Genomic DNA, 20,650 nt, shown 5'->3' on the forward strand with positions numbered 1-20,650 from the left:
CTGAAGAAGGGTCTAGGCCCGAAACGTCAGCCTTCCTGCTCCTCTGATGCTGCTTGGCCTGCTGTGTTCATCCAGCTCTAGACCTTGTTACCTTTTAATAATTGTTTGCTTTTCAGATCTCGCATAATCATAACAGCAGCAGCTTCATAAACTAATACTCTTCAATGTGGTTGCTTAAATTAGATCTAGCTACAATATGAAAAAAAAATTCCCTTTACATTCAAAAATGGATCATTCAAAAACAATATTCTTGATATATTATACATTCTAACTGACTAACTACAATATTGCCCTTAAGATTCAAATCAATTTTGCAAGGAGACACTAACCGCATGATACGGCTTCATCTGATCGATCTCCACAGTCATCTTCTAAATCACACACCCATGACATTGGGATGCAACGTCCAGAGGTACAGGAAAACTGATTGGGTTGGCAAGTCTTCCCTGTAATGTAAACAATATTGATCAGAACACATTAGATGTCAGGAATCAATGTTGTTTTGTATAACTGAATAACTTTTTCAAAAACAGACAGAAAGAATTTATCTTCAGATTGAAACATGCCAGAATTACCCATAAAGTGAGATCCAATTGTATTAAAATATTCCAAGTGCAAACAATCACACAATCTAATCTTGAACATATGGTTTCTGTAACAAGAAAATCTTCCTTATTACTCAACTGAATATAACTGCATCCCATTTTAATGAAATACCACATTTGTACCATTTCCATAATACATAACTTAATATGTTATAATGACCTGTTGTTAGGTTTTGGGGGTTTGTGACCTCAATTACTTAATAGAGGAGTTGATGATACAAAATTAATTTTCAGAAAGTTTATTAAGTTTCTTAAGAAGCAGCAATTTATATTAATTGGATGAAAAAGAAAAATACTATGACAGTTGAGGATGATTCACTCTTACCAGAGGACAGAAAGACCTTTTTGTGTCACTTTCCTTAAAGTTGTGAAGGTACCATTCTTGCTAGCCAAAGTCTTAGGGAACTCTTCCCTGCATCTTCCTTCAATCTCTTCTGATCTATCTTCCATCTGAAGAAGACAGCTCTTTGACAAGGACTGTCCCCTCCAAGGGCTGCCCTCTCACTCTAAGCTCTTGTAAATACATCCTATTGCTGGAGCTGGCAAATATACCGTGTCAATCACTTTTCAGTCAATGAGTACAGGACAGCTATTCATTATGTCAAGATAAACATTGTCCCTTTGCCCACTTCTAATGTAAGGCCAGTTTTCATCTGTCCTAAGAGCCAACCTTTCTGTTTTTCCTAAACATCTTGGGGCAGCTTATGTCAGTAGCCTGAATAACCATATCGATAACTTGTCTTTTGTACTCTTAACAGATTGTTCATGTTTGGGCAAGGCAAGTAAATGCAGTAGCAGCTGTTACACGAGATCCCATGTTACACAGGAAATAACTAGAGAAAGCCAGCTTTTAAAAGACGCAAATTTCCAACACTATCTGTTTTTAAATGTTAATAGAACTCAATTTATTCAGACATGTTTATACCATGTTAGTGCTGTTATATGAAGTGAAATGACTAAAATACATCTAAAAAGTAAGGTATTATCAATTAAGACATAATTTGGCCCTGTGGATCAGACCTGCTCTTTGTGAAGGCATTATTCACTGATTAGTTTTAATATCAACTCTGAGTGTGGTCCCTTACATTTTCCATTCATAGCTTGCACTTAACACTTGACGGATCATGGTAGGCAATGTAGGTTGTGCTCAACGCCATGAATACCATGATTCGGTAAGGTTGTCATCTCGCCCAGAACATTCATATTCCTTTCTGCATAGCAGTCCCTGAACTATGCATTTCAACTAACCCCCACATGTTCATCCACTATCTTGAACTGTAACTCCAACTTGTATCCTTAAGCACAATTTAGTTGTGCCCATTGTTTCAGCAGCATTCCAATGATTGTTGCCGGGTGTGCTTCAGAGTGCAGCATTAATGTACCGAAACATGCTGTAAGTGGAGCGGAGATGGGCCAAGATGGGGCAGAGAGGTTGGTAGCCATAGACATGGGTGTATGCAGCCACAGCCCTTGGACCACTCCCTGTGTTGCAGGTGCTGGGTGTCCAGGAACGAGTCTGAATGAGCAATCAGCCAGCTGGAATCACCAAGTATCCACTCTGACTCGCATGACAAGAGTTCTTGACTTCAAGTTTCTATCTCTTGAGTGGTAGGATAAGATACTGCATATTAATGAGGTGAGATAAAGTAATGATGTGGGTGTTAATGAGTGATAATTCCCATTAATAGGCTTATTGCTGCTCACTAGTGAGATTCTTATATTGTCATTTGGAATTTACTTGGAAAATGTGACTTGTTGCTCCCACTGTTGAGAAAGGCCTTGCTGAACTTTATACACAATTCTCCCAAATTTCTTAACCACATTGTTCAGGACCTGGGAAAATTCTACCATGTGCCTCTTTTTTAGTTATGCTTAAATTTTTAATCACTGTCATCGATGAGGTAGATAATGTAGAACTTCAAAAGGGTGCAGAAATATTGGAGGAATTGGCAGACAAGCAACAGATGAAACTTAATGTAGAGGAGTGTGAATCCAGCCATTGTATTATGAAGAATGCAGAGACTTCTTAAATAATGGATACAGTTCTGAAGGGATTGCAACAGCAGAGAAGACAGGAAAACAGGTTTAGTGAGCTGTTAGCATATGGCATCCTCAGTTTAACAGAGAAAATGTGGAAAGATCTCATCATAAAACATAACAGCAAAAGACTTCACTCTTCTTTCCTCATAGTAATCTCTAAGAACACTTAACACCAGTGAAATAATACTCCCATGCTACACTCTAAAATTTTTTACTTAAATGATGAGGCTATAGAGCAAAGCTCTGCACATTCACTTGTGATTCTCTCTGTCACTGTCTCTCCTTGAGACAGATAAAACAGGCTAACTCATTGACTTTTCTCACTGAACTCTGAGGAAACAAAATAACTCAAGGCTTTTTCCAGCTGCGTTGATTATTTTTATGCTATTACTTTTATGCACATCTGCTCTTATGGATCTTTTCTTCTGATCTGAACACACTATGGATCTTTTTTTTTCTCTCTGGGTCATAAATTTCAACTTAGTAAACATTTCAGCATTTGTCTCACAGGTAATTTGATAATCATTTAGCTTAAGTTGCATAATGTCTTGAAAATTGTTTTGACAGACTGTGATAAAAAACGAATTTCTGATACTTGGAAAAAAGAACGTCATTCTTCACGGAATTATAAACCAAAACCCGTTTACCTCTATTTCAGAACCCAAGTTCCCAAGCAACAATAAAATATTCTTAAAAATCATCAAATTTTGTTGAATTTTCTGGGCTTACTGTTTTCAGAAAACCACATATATTTTTGCAAAAATAAATAATTACCAAATTACAGGTTAGCTAGATGCTCTTATGCAACTTTGTGTAAATTAACTGTAGATAGCACATCACCTCTTGATGCTTTGTTTCAATTCATTCACGTCATGTGAGCTTTGCTGGCTGAACCAGCATTTATTGCCCATCCCTAGTTACCTTTGAACCGTTGCATACCACCTGGTGTAAATAGATCCATACTGTAATTAGGAAAAAAGTTTCAGGATTTTGACCTGGCAACATTGAGGATTCTCACTTTATTTAGGTGAGCTTAGAACAATGGGTATGTTTGACATCTAAGAATCCCTGCATGTTGGAGCAGGTAGAGGTTACCCAACACTTCATCTTGGAGTTGGAACTCCAAACCCTTTAACAGCTGCAACAGTAGAATTACACTCTTACTACGCTCATGACATGCATACAACCATGCGGTCTACAAAAGTCTGGATGAATATTCTTCATGCTAAATCTATATTACATGAACAAGTCTTGAAGCAATGCCTAACATTGTTAACTTACACAATTCGTGAATGACACACCACTCTTCATCCTCTATTTCCTCATTAACACTGGCTATGATCTTTCCCACATTAGCTCCTGCATCAAGTCAGGAAAATAACATTTGTGGTTCAGGCATGAAGAATTCTTCATGTCTACCTTTGTCAATGCTCTTTGTTCAGTGAAGGTCATATATAATGAGCACATAGGCGCAGTTAACATTTTGTTTCTTGTATGTTATTGGAAGCAATGTTATTGCTTGAAAAGAATAGAATTGAAAAGAATAAGCATAAATTAACATAATAGATTGTGAGACTAACATATAATTACTATAATAATCCTACACAACCTCTCAAGCCCTACAGATCTTGATATCGGTGCAACTAATACAAATAGACTGCACTGTGTTTTCATGGTATGGAATGTTTTGAATCAAAGGCTTGTTTTTACTTCTCCTACTTGATTTGACTTTTTTTCAATTTTACCAGTTCCTAGCATTTTCTACAAGATATTATATCCTGTTAGGTAAATTGATTACAAATAGCAATAATTAGTCATACTGAACTGGTTTTACTCTATATTGGCACTTGTGGGATATAAAAAAGTTATATTTTTAGCATAGCTGATTGTTTTTCATATGGTTTATTGACTATGTTTTGTTTTACTACTCATATATATCATGTGCAATGACTTGGCCATAATATGGGCCCTGCATTTCTCGACTTCAGCCACTTCCACTAGGTGTCTTGACATTAGTTATTGACATCGGGCCCGCTATGTGGCTCAATAGCCATACAAACTGTCACATTTTGCTGCAGACTTAAGAACATCTTTGACATTTTTTCAATTGGTAGCTCTGTCATGAAGCCAGGAGGTCATGGTTTCATTACTACTCCAGAGGCTTGAACATCAACTCTGAGCTGACAGGTAGTGTAGTGCAGCTCTGAAGGAATGCTGTACTTTCAGAAGTGTGGCCTTTCAAACATTTCTTCATAGCTGGTGGGAACATCTTATCGTGCACAAATTGGCTGCTGTAATTCCTGCATTACAACTGCAACAGAACTTCAGAACTATTTAATTGAGCATGAAACTTTTTTGAAAAATTGGGATAAATGGGGGCTAATTATAAAGGGCTGGATGTTCTGAGGAATTGAATCAGATGCAAATTGCCACTGTGCCCTCTTTTGTTTTAGTTTGGAAATTAAAGCGCTCTGCATTCCCGTACAAAGAGTCCAGTTTGTTCCTTTCAGTGTTTCCATTCTGACAGGTCCTTCTTGGCATAGAACAGTGAGGTGAAGGTAAACCATACCAACTTTATTCAGAGCAGTTAGTTGCCCCGTGAAGACCCGGCATCAAAGACATTTTGATAACTTCTGTCAAAGACTAATTACATAAGGTAAATGAGAGGTTAGGTTGTAGGATGGGAGTTGGTGTTGAGTGCCAGATGGTTAGGGGGTCGGGTATCAAGTGGGTTTGGTCCCAAGTTTGTAGTGGGTAGGGAGCCACGTAGGTCAGATACCAAGTGATAGCTGGGTAAGGTGCTGCTCGGTAAGCTTCTGGCAGAGACGGTGCCATACGCAAAGTGGCAAAGGTGTCAGGTAAGTGATAAGATGTTAAGTATTAAGGCGATATCTTGATGACTGGGAGATAGTGTGTCCAGCAACTGATGTAATGAGGGTTTTACAGCCAGCATTTGGTGGTGTAGTGTCTGCAGTAGGGCTTAGGGGTGGGATTGCGTAAGGAGCAGGTTGGTGGGGGTGGATGTTAGGCCTGGGACAGGGAGATGTTAGTTCCTGCTGGTGGGTGAGGGTTGGTCAGGTCTAATGGCTGGAAGGAAGTCTGGGTTCCTGGAGATTCCAGGGAGATGGACCCGGAGCAGGGCAGTGTCAGGTACTGGGAGAAAAGGGACACAGGTTCAGTGAGTTGTGACGGATTTGTGGGTGTGTGATGTAAGTTTGATGGGAGGGGGCATAGGGTTGTGGGAGGGAGGTGGTCAGTTGAATACTTAGAGGTTAGGCTAAGCATTTACAATCTAACTTTTCCTAAGTAACAATTTATGTAACTGCAGTGGGATACTCCAAATTCTCTGGTTTATGTGGATACTTACGGTGGATTCTAGGCATAGGGGAATTGTCCAGCCGAAACTTTAACTTCCCAGATAATTCTTTCAGTGTTTGCAACCACTGATATTCCACAGGGTGCTCATGTGCGACTACCATCTACAGTGCAAAGATGATTAACTGGTCATCACAACACCCAGGCCAGTACATTTAACTTACTCTTTGAAGTTCATTTATGATATTGTACTGTAAGACTTCTTCATAGAAACAAGTTGTTGACAATTTTTACCACAAATTTCCTGAATACTTGAAATTAATTACTTAAATTTTAAGTTTACGTAGAGACATTGAATCATAGAGATATACAGCACAGAAACTTTGGTCTAACTTGTCCATGCCGGCCAGATATCTCATATAAATCTAGCCCTATTTGCCAGTATTTGGCCCATATCCCTCTGAACCCTTCCTATTCACATTCCATCTGCTTGACTTGTTTTAAAAACAAAGTATAATTAGTCAAGGAACATGACTCAGATCTGCAAAATTTTCATGACCATAGATGAAATTTCACTTTTTAAAGGTCACAGTGTACAAAATTAGGGAATATCCCATAATTTTGCTGGTGCTTGTTAAACTACAATTAAAATGGGCAAATCACTTCTTTTTGAATAGATGATTACGTGGCCCATACAATTTTATGAGTTTAGCTAGAGGAGCAGTCTCAATTTGACTGTGTAATTACTCATGCAAGTCATACTCAATGGAACAGCCCTGCTAATTCTCTGCACATAATGGACTTTGAGCATTGTTCTCATTATCTTTGAGAAATTACTACCTATATTACTTCCAACATAATATCTATCAGAATAAAATTTTATTTTTAATATTCACTGAGTAAACTAAAGATGGAAACTGAAAGTTTGTCACTTTTTTTTGAAAGCAAAGAAAAATAGAAAATGAATATCACAATCATTTCATATTTTTGTCTTTGGCTTAACTTTTCATTACACTGCTTGCTGACAGTTTTCAGTTGGATTACTCTAACCAATTTTATGACAATAGTAATTTAATTTAATTTAATATAGACAATATGTAATCTCCAAAAATATGGAACTGTTTTACTTCCTATAATTGGCATGTAACTTCAACATTTTATAATGTGTTTTAGCCTGGAGCTTCGCCAAGATATAAATATTGCTAGTTGTAAGACTTTTGCTTGCATGCATCAAAAAAATCAGTCAGTCTACTGGCTTTAGGAGATTTTAACTTTTCCCAAAAGAGGGAATTTGGGAAATCTCTGATTGTAACAGGAGGTGCTGAACTTACTGCCCTATTCCACTCAGCCTCCATTTTCCTTGGATCGTCTGCTGGTAGCCTGATAAATCTATTTAAATTGGAGTTCTACAATGTATATAAGACGTATATAACAGTTTTATAATTGGGTAGAATGTCTGTCATGATAGTCTGCTCATTAAAGTTTAAGGTACAATAGAACAGTCTCAGAAAGATGAGAAAGTTGAGAGTTCAGCAACTGGAGGTGTGCTACTCTGGGATTTGCATGAATAATATGGGAATGATGTCACTCCAGGTGCATCACCTTCCTTTCCGTTATTACAATCAATATGCCATAAGCTGGTTCAGTTTCTGGGTCGTTCAACATTTGCTGGACAACAAAAGCCAAGTTTCAATTGAACAATAGGCCTGATTTCAGGTAGATTTACAGTAGACTCTTAATACTGAAACAATTCTGCAACTAAACTCCTGAGGTATCAAGGGTTTGCTGAAGAATTCTTTACAACACTGGCTAAATGTTAAAGCTGTCACTTAATTTCAGGAGAAAAGCCTATTGCAAGTTTAAAGCAAAGCATTTAGTGAGCTTCCTCCTTAAAAATAGCTCCAGGAATGTTATCAATCAGATCAGGAGTATACCTGCTGTCAAAGTGCATTGGAACACAAAGGATTAAAAGCAAGACTACTATCCACTTATTTTTATTTTTAAAAACACAATTTGTAAAGTCTGATCGTGCATCCTAAGAATAGTAATTATGGTAATTTACAAAAGGACTTGTTACAAATACTTGCTACAAATAACTCACCCAATATTTCCTAAACTGCAAAATGTACAGCATGAAAAAAAAATTGTCCATGTATGGCTGCAAAAATCCATTTCAACCTTCTGCAGATCATCGGTGAAGACTAGCAAAGCCATTAATGTTAAGATTGAGATGATGATTACAGTATGTGATAGATGGACCCAATGAGATTTCATATTAAGCCAAACTGAAAATGTTTCATCAGAAACAACTTTAAATGTGCTTTATCTCTATGTGGGGATAAAGAAAAAAGAACTTAAAGCATTATCCATATAGATTTTACACTGGAATAAATTGGTAGAAGCAGACTGGAGATTTTTGGCATCTTTCTCTTTTCCAACCCACCTCTAAAAAAATTTGCTAGGACTTTAATAAGATCTGGTTAAATCATTCAATACCTGCATAAATGTTTGAAATGTTCAAAGGCACATTCTCTGCCCATTCATATCTAAGCATTCCAACTGGGGGAGCAAAAACTCATGGAGAAGTGTAATTTGCATATCTAAACAGTCTTCTGTCTGTTCATTTTTCAATTGCACCACAATTGCATCTCTCTGACGTTTTGCATCAACTTATTTGGTCAAGGTGTCACCTGATTTTCATATTTGAATGCCCAGTTTTAAAATATGCATGACTGATGGATGAAAACCATCCTCATGGCATCATAGTTTCACTGTGATCTGGATGTATTAAGAGCATTATTCAAATAATTGACAAAACAAAAAAAAACATTTTATAATTTATTTATTTCACATGGATGAATGGTGTTAATACCTAAGAGAGAAAGCACAATGAAATCCGGAGTGAAGTCCCATGGGGAGTTGATTTTTTTTCCTCAAGTCAGCACCAACTAGCAGCTCTTGTAACTATCTAAGCTCTAGATGTAGAGGATTTTATTATCTATTGAATAATAGCTTACAAGGTCAGGATTGATTTACAGATGAATGAATGAATGAATTAGTTTATTGTCATGTGTATTTTATGGTGAGAAAGTGAGTAAAATACAGTGAAAAGCTTTTCCCCTGTCACCACGATCCAGCACCATTTTGAATAGTTTTAAGAATAAGAAAAAAAAGAAAGATACAGCTTAGAAAGAACCCATCAGTCCTGAGCCAGCTCATCATCAATGATGCCTGTGCCGCCATTCCTCCTCCACCACCTCAATGCCGCCTATGCCAGACCCACCAACATCAGAGTTGCATCTTTCACTACTGGGCCACTTTGATGTCACATGATGCCCTTCCGCCACCACTTCCCTGCCTTTAGTGCCATACCCAACCAACACTGCAGTCACCTATCGTCAGGTGCCATCTTTTGGTGCTGGGCCCACAACACTGATGTTGCGTCCATCGATGTAGCACCTGTTTATTTCAATACCAGGTCCCTTGCTTGCCCCGGGAAAGTAAGTAGGGGCTTCCTCATTGCTGCCACGAGGTCCACGCTGGGTCGACTCTAGTCCATGCTGGGATCCCTCACTATCTCCAATCCCATCCAAGCTCAAGACATGAGGTATGCAAAGGAAAAGCGAAGAAAGGAAAAGAAAAGCAGTCAGAGAGGACAAGCCCCAGATCAGGAGACCCACTCCGCCACATCTTGATGATGTCTGATGCTAGGCGAACCTGCAGCTCCTGAAACCATACCTAGGGTATGCATCAAACAAAGAAAGGTAACATTTCAGCTTGATAGCAGGAATGCAAGGAAAATGGGCCCTTTTATAGACAATGACTGACACTCCACTGCAAGTGTATACAAAACAAGCCTGACTGACTTGGTGTCAACATTGCTGCTCTATTAGAAAGCAGATTAACTGTCACAGGCTTTATTTGAACGGGTAATTACTTCTTCCACAGGCATGGAAAGAGTGTGGCAGATTGCCATGAACATAATGTAGATTTTGTAATGAATGACCAGCTGACACTCAAATAAATCACTACTGGTGACCCTGAAGCACCTCGTCATTGTGCAATTATCATCTGTTGGAGACACTGTCAACATTGGCCTACAAACCAACCCTGCTTTTGTTCAATGACTGTCTTGGTGCCATTTTGCAGAACATTCCAATTGATGAGAGGCTATTCACCTTGGATGACTTCAATGTATGCTTTCGGGCAGAATGAAATTCATGGCCGACGTCCCTCAGTCACCACAGTTGAGCAAGATCAATGATATTAGGTAATGCATTCTTCAATTTGGTGGTCTCAATAGTCTCTGCTTCACCAATACCCTCTTTTAAAGTGGACATCACCACAAGATATCATGGCATCATTCGAGGTCTGAACATTGGCACAATTAGATCTAGTCATTCTGAGAGGCCGTACCTGAGCAGTGTTCTCCATATTTACATCTCTCACAAAACAGACTAAGACACCAGCCACTCTCTTGTCAGCAGCACAGCAAAAGTGTAATCCTGAAAGTTTCACAATTCTAAACACAATGGGCTGCCTTGTTTCAATATCCTTTGAACAAGTAATGAGGCAAAATGCTAACAAGTTGCACCAAGTTGAGAACGTTTGCTGGACACTAAAGGTTTACCCGGGAGTGCTGATGTTGATATCAATAAAGCTGAGAAGTCACTGAGCTGGATCATCCATGGAGTGGTAGGAGCATCACTTGGTAAAGGTGAAACCCATAATAAAGACTGGCTTGAGACCTACTTGGCTGAGTTGATACCAGCCATTGATGCAAAAACAACCAAACTCCTACATAATGCACATCATAAGTACTGCTAAAACCTGCAAAATTTGAAAATGATCCGGATAGCTGTGTAAAAAGATAGGGAGATACTCTGCGTATAAAAAAGTAATCAACTTATCTTAAGAAATCCAAACTGGCTGTGATATTCGAAACCTAAGGGGCACGTATACAGGGGTCAAGAAAGTACTTGCCCTTGTTGTTATCGAAGGTGCTTCGCCGAAGTTAGCTGATTCACAAGTATTCATCTTGCTGTGCTGAATGATACTGTGAGCTATATTCCTGTGAGATGAACATCTCCCAATCCACTCTTAAGGCACTACTACATCTTCCAGTCATGGATGATTTAGACGAAAAAGGCACACATGGAAAAGACTACAGTTTTCATTTGTTTTGCAAAACTGAGGTGAAGATGCATTATTTCACACAGCAGGTAGTTAGGATCTGGAAGGCACAGTGTGGAATTGTGGTGGGGGACAGGGTTAACTCAAGGTATTCAAGAAGGTATCGGAATGTTGCTTAACTATAAACAACATGCAGAGTTACGATTAGATTGCAGTTGGTGCAAAGTTAAAATGCTCAGGGAGCCAGTACAGACATGATGGGCTGAATGGTTTACTTCTGTACCACAACAATGTTTAAGATTCTGTAATTCATCACTTGAGCTTGAGATGTCCATAAGCTGCCTAATTAACAGCAGAGTACTGGCATGGTCACAATCCCTGCTGAATTGCTCAAGCACAAAAAGTTTTTTGCCACATCTTTATGATCTTCTCCTTCACTACTGGGACAAGACTCCATTTGCAGAAGATGTGCAATGTCATGATCAACAAACTACATAAAAACAAAGGTGACAAAGGTGTTACAATCCCAAGTAATGATCTTAATGGACAAGTTAGATGCAGAATGAAACCTGCCTTGATAGATTTTTCTTTTTGCTTGGTTGACTAAGGTAGTGGATAGTCACTGAAATCAAATCACATGATGCTGTAATTGCTTTTTTTCACACCAGAACTGAAGTTCATGACACAAAAGATGAAATAAAAAAAACTGTCTCAATGTAGAAAACAGTTGAAATGAACATAAAACAAGCAGCAAAAACAAGTTTTCAACCTGTTTCCTGACACTATCCATAACAGACACATAGGTTCAGAGAAATTACACCTTTATCTCAAGTCTTTAGGTTTCTACATACCTGACTCCTGACAGTTTCTCTTACATAGACCATTGAATCAATTTGTTGAGACTTTTCCAAGTCTGCTGATGGAGACCTTTCACAAATCTGAAGTCTAAACTTTTTTAGTTCCAATATATTGCATATTTCTAACCAATCTGTCCTAATGTGGAAATCTTATACACTAAACCCTTCTGTTGAGAAGACTGGTTCCCTGAACTGCAATTAACTCTTTCTAGTGGAGAAATAAACCTTGCTTCTGAACCTAAGCTTGGTGTTTTCTGAACTAAATTTGAAAAACAAAAGCTCAGCCTAGATTCTTTTGAAAACAAAACTAATGACCTTGAATCCTAAACCTACCCTTTCAGAAACCCAACATTTTAGACAGAGTTCCATTAAATGTAAAGTCATTGTAGTCTTACCATACCATACAGCTGCTGTCTCATCAGAGAGAGTCAACTGCAGGTGGTTTAACCTGAGGGTCACCATGATCAGGCAAGGGGAGAGTTTGAGAAGAAGAGTCGTTCATGGTAACCTTGTCCCTTGCAGGAACTGAAAGATGCTATTGGCATTACTTTGCATTACAAACCAGCTATCCAGTCAACTGAGCTTATCAAACCCACAGTTTCCATGAACACAGTAGGGGACAGCAGTCATTTGCTTTATGAAAAATACTGGTTTTAAATTATTGCTCCAGAAGGATTCTCTAATTTTGATTTTTTTCAAAGAAGACCATTTCACAGAAATAACCATCACTCTCTGCCTCTATATTGAAATCCAAAATTCACAAAATGGTATGAATACGTAAATATATTGTTAATCACAGAGGAGACTACAACAACTGTAGGGACACTTCACTTCGCAGTGTCATGGAGACACATTTGCTCGGGTCATACTTCAGAGATGTATCTACTTACAGATCAAGTGACCAGGAAATACATGTGGCTTTTGTTAAAGGCATGATATTTTCCACATATCAGCAACAAGAAATGTGTAGGGAATCCTTTTACTTTACTATTAATATCTCAATGAGGTATTCAATGCCATTATCTAATCAGTGCTCCCCAAGATCTTGGGAGTAAATGGCTGTCTAACAATGCTCCTCAGTCTCATGAAACTTATGTTGTCTATGACAACATGCATTTCGATGCTCCACTTCCAATGTATTAAAAATAAAGAAATCATGGTGTTTGCTAGCCTCACAACTGCTTGGTATCTTCTTCTCCCAGCTTCTGACATTTGCACTCCCTCCAGGTAAAAACAAAAGGAGTCTTGTTGGACAACAGATGAGATAAGTTCAGCAACTTATCAAGACAAAGGCAAAAAAGCAACATAGTACGCTGATCAGGGAACTCCTTTACACTGATGATGCAGTACCAATTTCCCACATGGAAAATCAGCTAGGAAGACCTCTGGATCACATCCCCCATCCCTGTACTAATTCATCCTGAATATAAGCATGAAGGTACTGCTTCTTTACCACTGAGCACACTAAATAAGATCCCAGTGGAGGTGGATAGCAAATACTGTTACTTCAGGTTCATGATAACAGCTGAGTTCTCTCTTGATGCAGAGCTCAATACACACACACAGGGAGAGCAGCTACCATGTTTGGCCAATGTGAAGTATGCAAGGGAGAACAAAAAGCTGACCCTTAGGATTAAGCTGATCATTTAGAAGGCCTTTGCTCCCATTACGTTGCTGGATGGCAGTAAATCATAGACAATGTACAGATACCAGAACAAAAACTGCTCAATAATTTCAATCTTTGATACAGTCCTTACGAAAGCAGAGCTCTCAAACCCGCTAACACCAATTAGAGAAAAACAGCCCCAGTGAATCAGGCAAAGCCACAAGTTGAATGTCAGTAGCGTACCTAATGTCTTGCTGCATGGTGAGTTAGCCAGAGCCAGATTTTCAGTGGGGCATTCCTGCTTCAGTAATGCTTGTAAGCATGAAATAAAGTCTTGAAGCATTGACTTTCATATCTGGGAGTCATTAGCTGCTAAAAGAGAGAAAACGATACATCTCCTGTGGCTGGCACTAACTTTATGACCAAGGCTGCAGCAGCTTGCCAAAAGGCATCGACGCTGAAGACAACAGCCTACAATATCACTTGCCAGCTTAATGTACCGTGCTTGTGGAAGAACCTATTTCTCAAGGATTCAAAGGCACTGAAAAAAAAACAGCCTTGATAGTTTCTGCTAAGTATATTGTAGACGGTACACACTGCTGCCACTGATAGAGGAATTGATTGTTTATATCAGCAGAGGGGGTTCTGGTCAAACAAGTTGCTTTGTCTTGAGTGACGTTAAGCTCCTTGAATGTTGTTGAAACTGCACGCATCCAGATGAGAGGAGTATATTCTATCAAATTCCTTATGATGGCCAGACTTTGAGAAATTCGTGAGTGATTTATCTGTGATAGAATTCTGAGTCTCTGACCCACATTTGTAGCCATAGTGTAAGTTCTGGTGACCCCCAGGATGTAGATGTTTACATGCCAGAGATATAATGGAATTTGTAGTCTAGATGAACATTTCCATCTTCAACACAAGGTTTAATTTTATCTCTGAGAATTCTGACAGATGATAATACATTTATTTTTGTTGTGGCTCCTGAGGTTCAATATCTGTGTCAAGGTGACCTTAGGTGAATGTGTCCTGAGGCCTCTAATATGGGTATTCATTATTGACTCACCTGCGACATTTGTGATATGTAAATTGATTCTCATCTTGTGTTTTCATTTTTATCTGTGATGTTGGATCCAAATGGATACATATGAGCGAATTGAGAGTTGCATGACTCTCACTTTGTTGGATCTCAAAGCCTTGAGCTCTCCCTTGCATTGAACAAGATCTACTTCGACATACTCTGATTGCTCACCTCCTCTGCAAACTCCTGCCAAGCCTGCTTGGTGCGGTTGACTGGCTTTTGCTCGCTATCTGCTGGTACATACAGCTACCTTTGTGTCTTCACTGCTTCCATCACCACTTCAGGTGATGCTTCTGTGAATCGGGGGATTGCTGTCTGTCATCCACTCACTTCCCCCAGTGAGAAACATGCAATACACAGTAATACTGTCATGAATGCTACTGGTATCCCTTACACTTACTCAGCTTTATTGGGTTTCTGACTCTTCATCCCAAACTGCACCACCCACATCAGACACCATTTCCAGAGATAAGTCTCTTAATTGTGCAGCTGTAGTGAAAATCACACAGAAGACGTGCTACTTGGAAGGATATGTTCCTAACTTGGAAGTGGACTCATTGTTTCATCAAGGACCATGTCCCAAATCCCTTCTGTCGATTTTTTTTTAAAGCATTAACTTCCCAGAAAACAGGGGAATACTGTTAATAGTTTAGGGCCTTGTATCATTTTCAAACATAAACCATGTTATCTGCAGCAACATTATATTGAAGCGCTTAAGATGGTGAACAGCAATGAATCAAGTGTAATGAATAGCTGTTCAACATTTAAGATGAGAACTGCTCTTTTTGCAGTGCACAATTATGTTAATTTGTAAGGACATTTTTAGTGAATTAATTGTTACAATTATCAAGTGGAAATGAAACTTTATCAGCCTCATACCTTTATATTATTACCTTTAATTATACACACCATTGATTTCTAAGAGCGACTAATAAATATGGTCACTAAGGTTCACAAATCAATTTGTCAGGAACTAAAGAAAAATACAGCAAGCAGATATTTTATGTGACAGTCCTTGTATTGCTTTGTACAGATCATAACCTCTTTCTAAATTCACCAATGGGGCAATTTATACCTAAGGTAGGCTGTTAATTTATCATCATTTTGAAGTTTTGAAGAATTTGATTTCATTCATGAGACACACAGCTCACAGTCATGCTAATTAAGGCCTACAAAAAAAAACATTTTTCACACTGAACCACAATTAAAGGACAAAAGTTGGAATTAATATTATTTCAAAATTCCTATAACTTAAATACAGATCTGTATTTCCAACTACTTTTTATTGTTAAATATAAACATTATCACAATAAGAACGTTTTTGCAGCAGCAGCGGGAGCAGTGAGAGCGAGGACCAGGGGGCTGCCGTGAAGGTAAGTTAATCGTTTAAAAGCTTACCTCGTGGGATCAGCGGCCTCCATTTTTGCAGCACCAGCGGGAGCAGTGAGAGCGAGGACCAGGGGGCTGCCGGGAAGGTAAGTTAATCCTTTAAAAACTTACCTCGTGAATAGGCGGAGTGCACGCTGAGCAGGAGCGGACATGGGACGGCTGAGTAAGTGAGGTAGTATATTTGGGCGGTTGCTTTACCCGAAACACTACTTAGGTAGTGTCTCCCACCCATCCTCCTCCTCTAACCAAAAAAAAAGCTTCTGAGTGCCGATTTGGTAAGGTTACTAGTTTTTTTTTTTCTCAGAATTCAGAACAGTGGGAATGGATTTTAGGGCAGTTGCATGCTCCTCCTGTAGAATGTGGGAGGTAAGGGTCACCACTAGTGTCCCCACTGACTTCATCTGCGGGAAGTGCACCCAACTCCAGCTCCTCGGAAACCGCGTTAGGGAACTGGAGCTGGAGCTGGATGAACTTCGGATCATTCGGGAGGCTGAGGGGGTAATTGAGAGGAGTTAAGGGGAGGTAGTCACACCTCAGGTACAGGAAAAAGGTAGATGGGTTACAGTCAAGGGATGGAAAGGGAACAGACAGACAGTGCAGGGATCCCCTGTGACCATTCCCCTCAATAACAAGTATACCGTTTTGGATACTGTTGGGGGGGACGACTTACCAGGGGTAAGCCATGGGGTACAGGTCTCTGGCACAGAGTCTGTCCCTGTTGCTCAGAAGGAAAGGGGGGGTAGGAGGAGAGCATTAGTCATTGGGGACTCCATAGTTAGGGGGACAGATAGGAGATTCTGTGGGAACGAGAGAGACTCGAGGCTGGTGTGTTGCCTCCCAGGTGCCAGGGTCCGTGATATCTCGGATGTGTTTTCGGGATCCTTAAGTGGGAGGGGGAGCAGACCCAAGTAGTGGTCCACATAGGCACCAACGACATAGATAGGAAAAGGGATGGGGATGTAAGGCAGAAATTCAAGGAGCTAGGGTGGAAGCTTAGAACTAGAACAAACAGAGTTGTTATCTCTGGTTTGTTACCTGTGCCACGTGCTAGCGAGGCGAGGAATAGGGAGAGAGAGCAGTTGAACACGTGGCTACAGGGATGGTGCAGGAGGGAGGGATTCAGAAACCTGGATAATTGGGGTTCATTCTGGGGGAGGTGGGACCTCTACAAATGGGATGGTCTACACCTGAACCAGAGGGGTACCAATATCCTGGGGGGGAATTTGCTAATGCTCTTCGGGAGGGTTTAAACTAATTCAGCAGGGGGATGTAGCTCCAGTGTACAGGAGGTTGAGAGTAGTGAAGTCATGAATAAGGTTTCAAGGTCGCAGGAGTGTACCGGCAGGCAGGAAGGTGGTTTGAAGTGTGTCTACTTCAACGCCAGGAGCATCCGGAATAAGGTGGGTGAACTTGCAGCATGGGTTGGTACCTGGAACTTCGATGTTGTGGCCATTTCGGAGATACGGATAAAGCAGGGACAGGAATGGTTGTTGCAGGTTCTGGGGTTTAGATGTTTCAGTAAGATCAGGGAAGGTGGTAAAAGAGGGGGAGGTGTGGCATTGTTAGTCAAGGACAGTATTACGGTGGCAGAAAGGACGTTTGATGACAACTCGTCCACTGAGGTAGTATCGGCTGAGGTTAGAACCAGGAAAGGAGAGGTCACCCTGTTGGGAGTTTTCTATAGGCCTCCGAAAAGTTCCAGAGATGTCGAGGAAAAGATTGCAAAGATGATTCTGGATAGGAGCGAAAGTAACAGGGTAGTTGTTATGGGGGACTTTAACTTTCCAAATATTGACTGGAAACGCTATAGTTCGAGTACTTCAGATGGGTCAGTTTTTGTCCAATGTGTGCAGGAGGGTTTCCTGACACAGTATGTAGATAGGCCAACGAGAGGTGAGGCCACATTGGATTTGGTACTGGGTAATGAACCAGGCCAGGTGTTAGATTTGGAGGTAGGTTAGCACTTTGGTGATAGTGGCCACAATTCGGTTACGTTTACTTTAGCGATGGAAAGGGATCGGTATATACCGCAGGACAAGAGTTATAGCTGGGGGAAAGGCAATTATGAGACGATGAGGCAAGATTTAGGATGCATAGGATGGAGAAGGAAACTGCAGGGGCTGGGCACAGTTGAAATGTGGAGCTTGTTCAAGGAACAGCTACTGCGTGTCCTTGAGAAGTATGTAACTGTCAGGCAGGGAGGAAGTGGTCGAGCGAGGGAACCGTGGTTTACCAAAGAAGTTGAATCTCTTGTCAAGAGGAAGAAGGAGGCTTATGTGGAGATGAGCGTGAAGGCTCAGTTAGGGCGCTTGAGAGTTACAAGTTAGCCAGGAAGGACCTAAAGAGAGAGCTAAGAAGAGCCAGGAGGGGACATGAGAAGTCTTTAGCAGGGAGGATCAAGGAAAACCCTAAAGCCTTCTATAGGTATGTCAGGAATAAAAGAATGACTAGAGTAAGATTGGGGCCGGTCAAGGACAGTAGTGGGAAGTTGTGCGTGGAGTCCGAAGAGATAGGACAGGTGCTAAATGAATATTTTTCGTCAGTATTCACACAGGAAAAAGACAATGTAGTCGAGGAGAATACTGAGATACAGTCTATTAGATGAGACGGGATTGAGGTTCATAAGGAGGAGGTGTTAGCAATTCTGGAAGGTGTGAAAATAGATAAGTCCCCTGGGCCGGATGGGATTTATCCTAGGATTCTCTGGGAAGCTAGAGAGGAGATTGCAGAGCCTTTGGCTTTGATCTTTATGTCGTCATTGTCTTCAGGAATAGTGCCAGAAGACTGGAGACTAGCAAATGTTGTCCCCTTGTTCAAGAAGGGGAGTAGAGACAACCCTGGTAATTATAGACCAGTGAGCCTTACTTCGGTTGTGGGTAAAGTGTTGGAAAGGATTATAAGAGATAGGATTTATAATCATCTAGAAAGGAATAATTTGATTAGGGATAGTCAACACAGTTTTGTGAAGGGTAGGTCGTGCCTCACAAACCTTATTGAGTTCTTTGAGAAGGTGACCAAACAGGTGGATGAGGGTAAAGCGGTTGATGTGGTGTATATGGATTTCAGTGAAGCGTTTGATAAGGTTCCCCACGGTAGGCTATTGCAGAAAATACGGAGGCATGGGATTGAGGGTGATTTAGCAGTTTGGATCAGAAATTGGCTAGCTGTAAGAAGACAGAGGGTGGTGGTTGATGGGAAATGTTCATCCTGGAGTTCAGTCACTAGTGGTGTACCTCAAGGATCTGTTTTGGGGCCACTGCTGTTTGTCATTTTTATAAATGACCTGGATGAGGGAGTAGAAGGATGGGTTAGTAAATTTGCGGATGACACCAAAGTCGGTGGAGTTGTGGATAGTGCGGAAGGATGTTGCAGGTTACAGAGGGACATAGATAAGCTGCAGAGCTGGGCTGAGAGGTTGCAAATGGAGTTTAATGTGGAAAAGTGTGAGGTGATTCACTTTGGAAGGAGTAACAGGAATACAGAGTACTGGGCTAATGGTAAGATTCTTGGTAGTGTGGATGCGCAGAAAGATCTTGGTGTCCATGTGCATCAATCCCTGAAAGTTGCCACCCAGGTTGATAGCATTGTTAAGAAGGTGTACAGTATGTTAGGTTTTATTGGGAGAGGGATTGAGTTTCGGAGCCATGAGGTCATGTTGCAGCTGTACAAAACTCTGGTGCAGCCGCACTTGGAGTATTGCGTACAGTTCTGGTCACCACATTATCGGAAGGATGTGGAAGCATTGGAAAGGGTGCAGAGGATATTCACCAGGATGTTGCCTGGTATGGAGGGAAGGTCTTATGAGGAAAGGCTGAGGGTTTTGAGGCTGTTTTCGTTAGAGAGAAGAAGGTTAAGAGGTGACTTAATAGAGACATACAAGATGATCAGAGGATTAGATAGGGTGGACAGTGGGAGCCTTTTTCCTCGGATGGTGATGGCTAGCACGAGGGGACATAGTTTTAAATTGAGGGGTGATAGATATAGGACAGATGTCAGAGGTAGGTTCTTTACTCAGAGAGTAGTAAGGGCGTGGAATGCCTTGCCTGCAAAAATAGTTGACTCGCCAACTTTAAGGGCATTTAAATGGTCATTGGATAAACATATGGATGATAATAGAATAGTGTAGGTTAGATGGGCTTCAGATTGGTTTCACAGGTCGGTGCAACATCGAGGGCCGAAGGGCCTGTACTGCGCTGTAATGTTCTATGTTCTATGTTCTATGAATCTTAATTGGACACCTATCCCTTCATTATTTAGTTTGAAGATACATTTTACCCCTCTATATTTGAATGATTATAAAAATTCTTGCAGCATAAAGCAACAACTCCATTTGTTGCAAACTCTTGTGCCAGGATTATTGGGTCCCATTGAGCAGACAGGGAGAGGGTCTGAAAACTGGCATTGGCCAGTTATCAGTTTCTTCAATCCATTTCTTTCACTGGCCCTTATTGCCAGCAGTGCTTCTTGTCCTCATGTAACAGGAAGCTGATGAGATTGAATTAGCCTTGTTGAACAGAGATTGCAAGAGGCCCACAGTAATTTTTCAATACAGTTTCTACAGTTTCTCAAATGAGCAGGGGCATTTTACCTGCCTGGAGGCAGGCAGATGGCAGCAGACCAGAGT

General features: G+C 40.5%; 1 protein-coding gene across 1 annotated transcript in view; it reads right to left on the minus strand.

Moving 5' to 3' along the window:
- LOC109911043 (low-density lipoprotein receptor-related protein 1-like) overlaps positions 1-20,650 on the minus strand; it is a 1,753,343-nt gene that overhangs the window by 752,633 nt on the left and 980,060 nt on the right. Inside the window, exon 18 of the mRNA XM_048599379.1 lies at positions 330-446. Within this exon, the coding sequence (XP_048455336.1) occupies positions 330-446 (117 nt within the window). The remainder of the gene's footprint in view (positions 1-329; positions 447-20,650) is intronic.

The sequence above is a fragment of the Rhincodon typus genome, chromosome 7 (assembly GCF_021869965.1).
Source record: "Rhincodon typus isolate 14 chromosome 7, sRhiTyp1.1, whole genome shotgun sequence".
In the NCBI taxonomy this organism is placed as follows: domain Eukaryota; kingdom Metazoa; phylum Chordata; class Chondrichthyes; order Orectolobiformes; family Rhincodontidae; genus Rhincodon; species Rhincodon typus.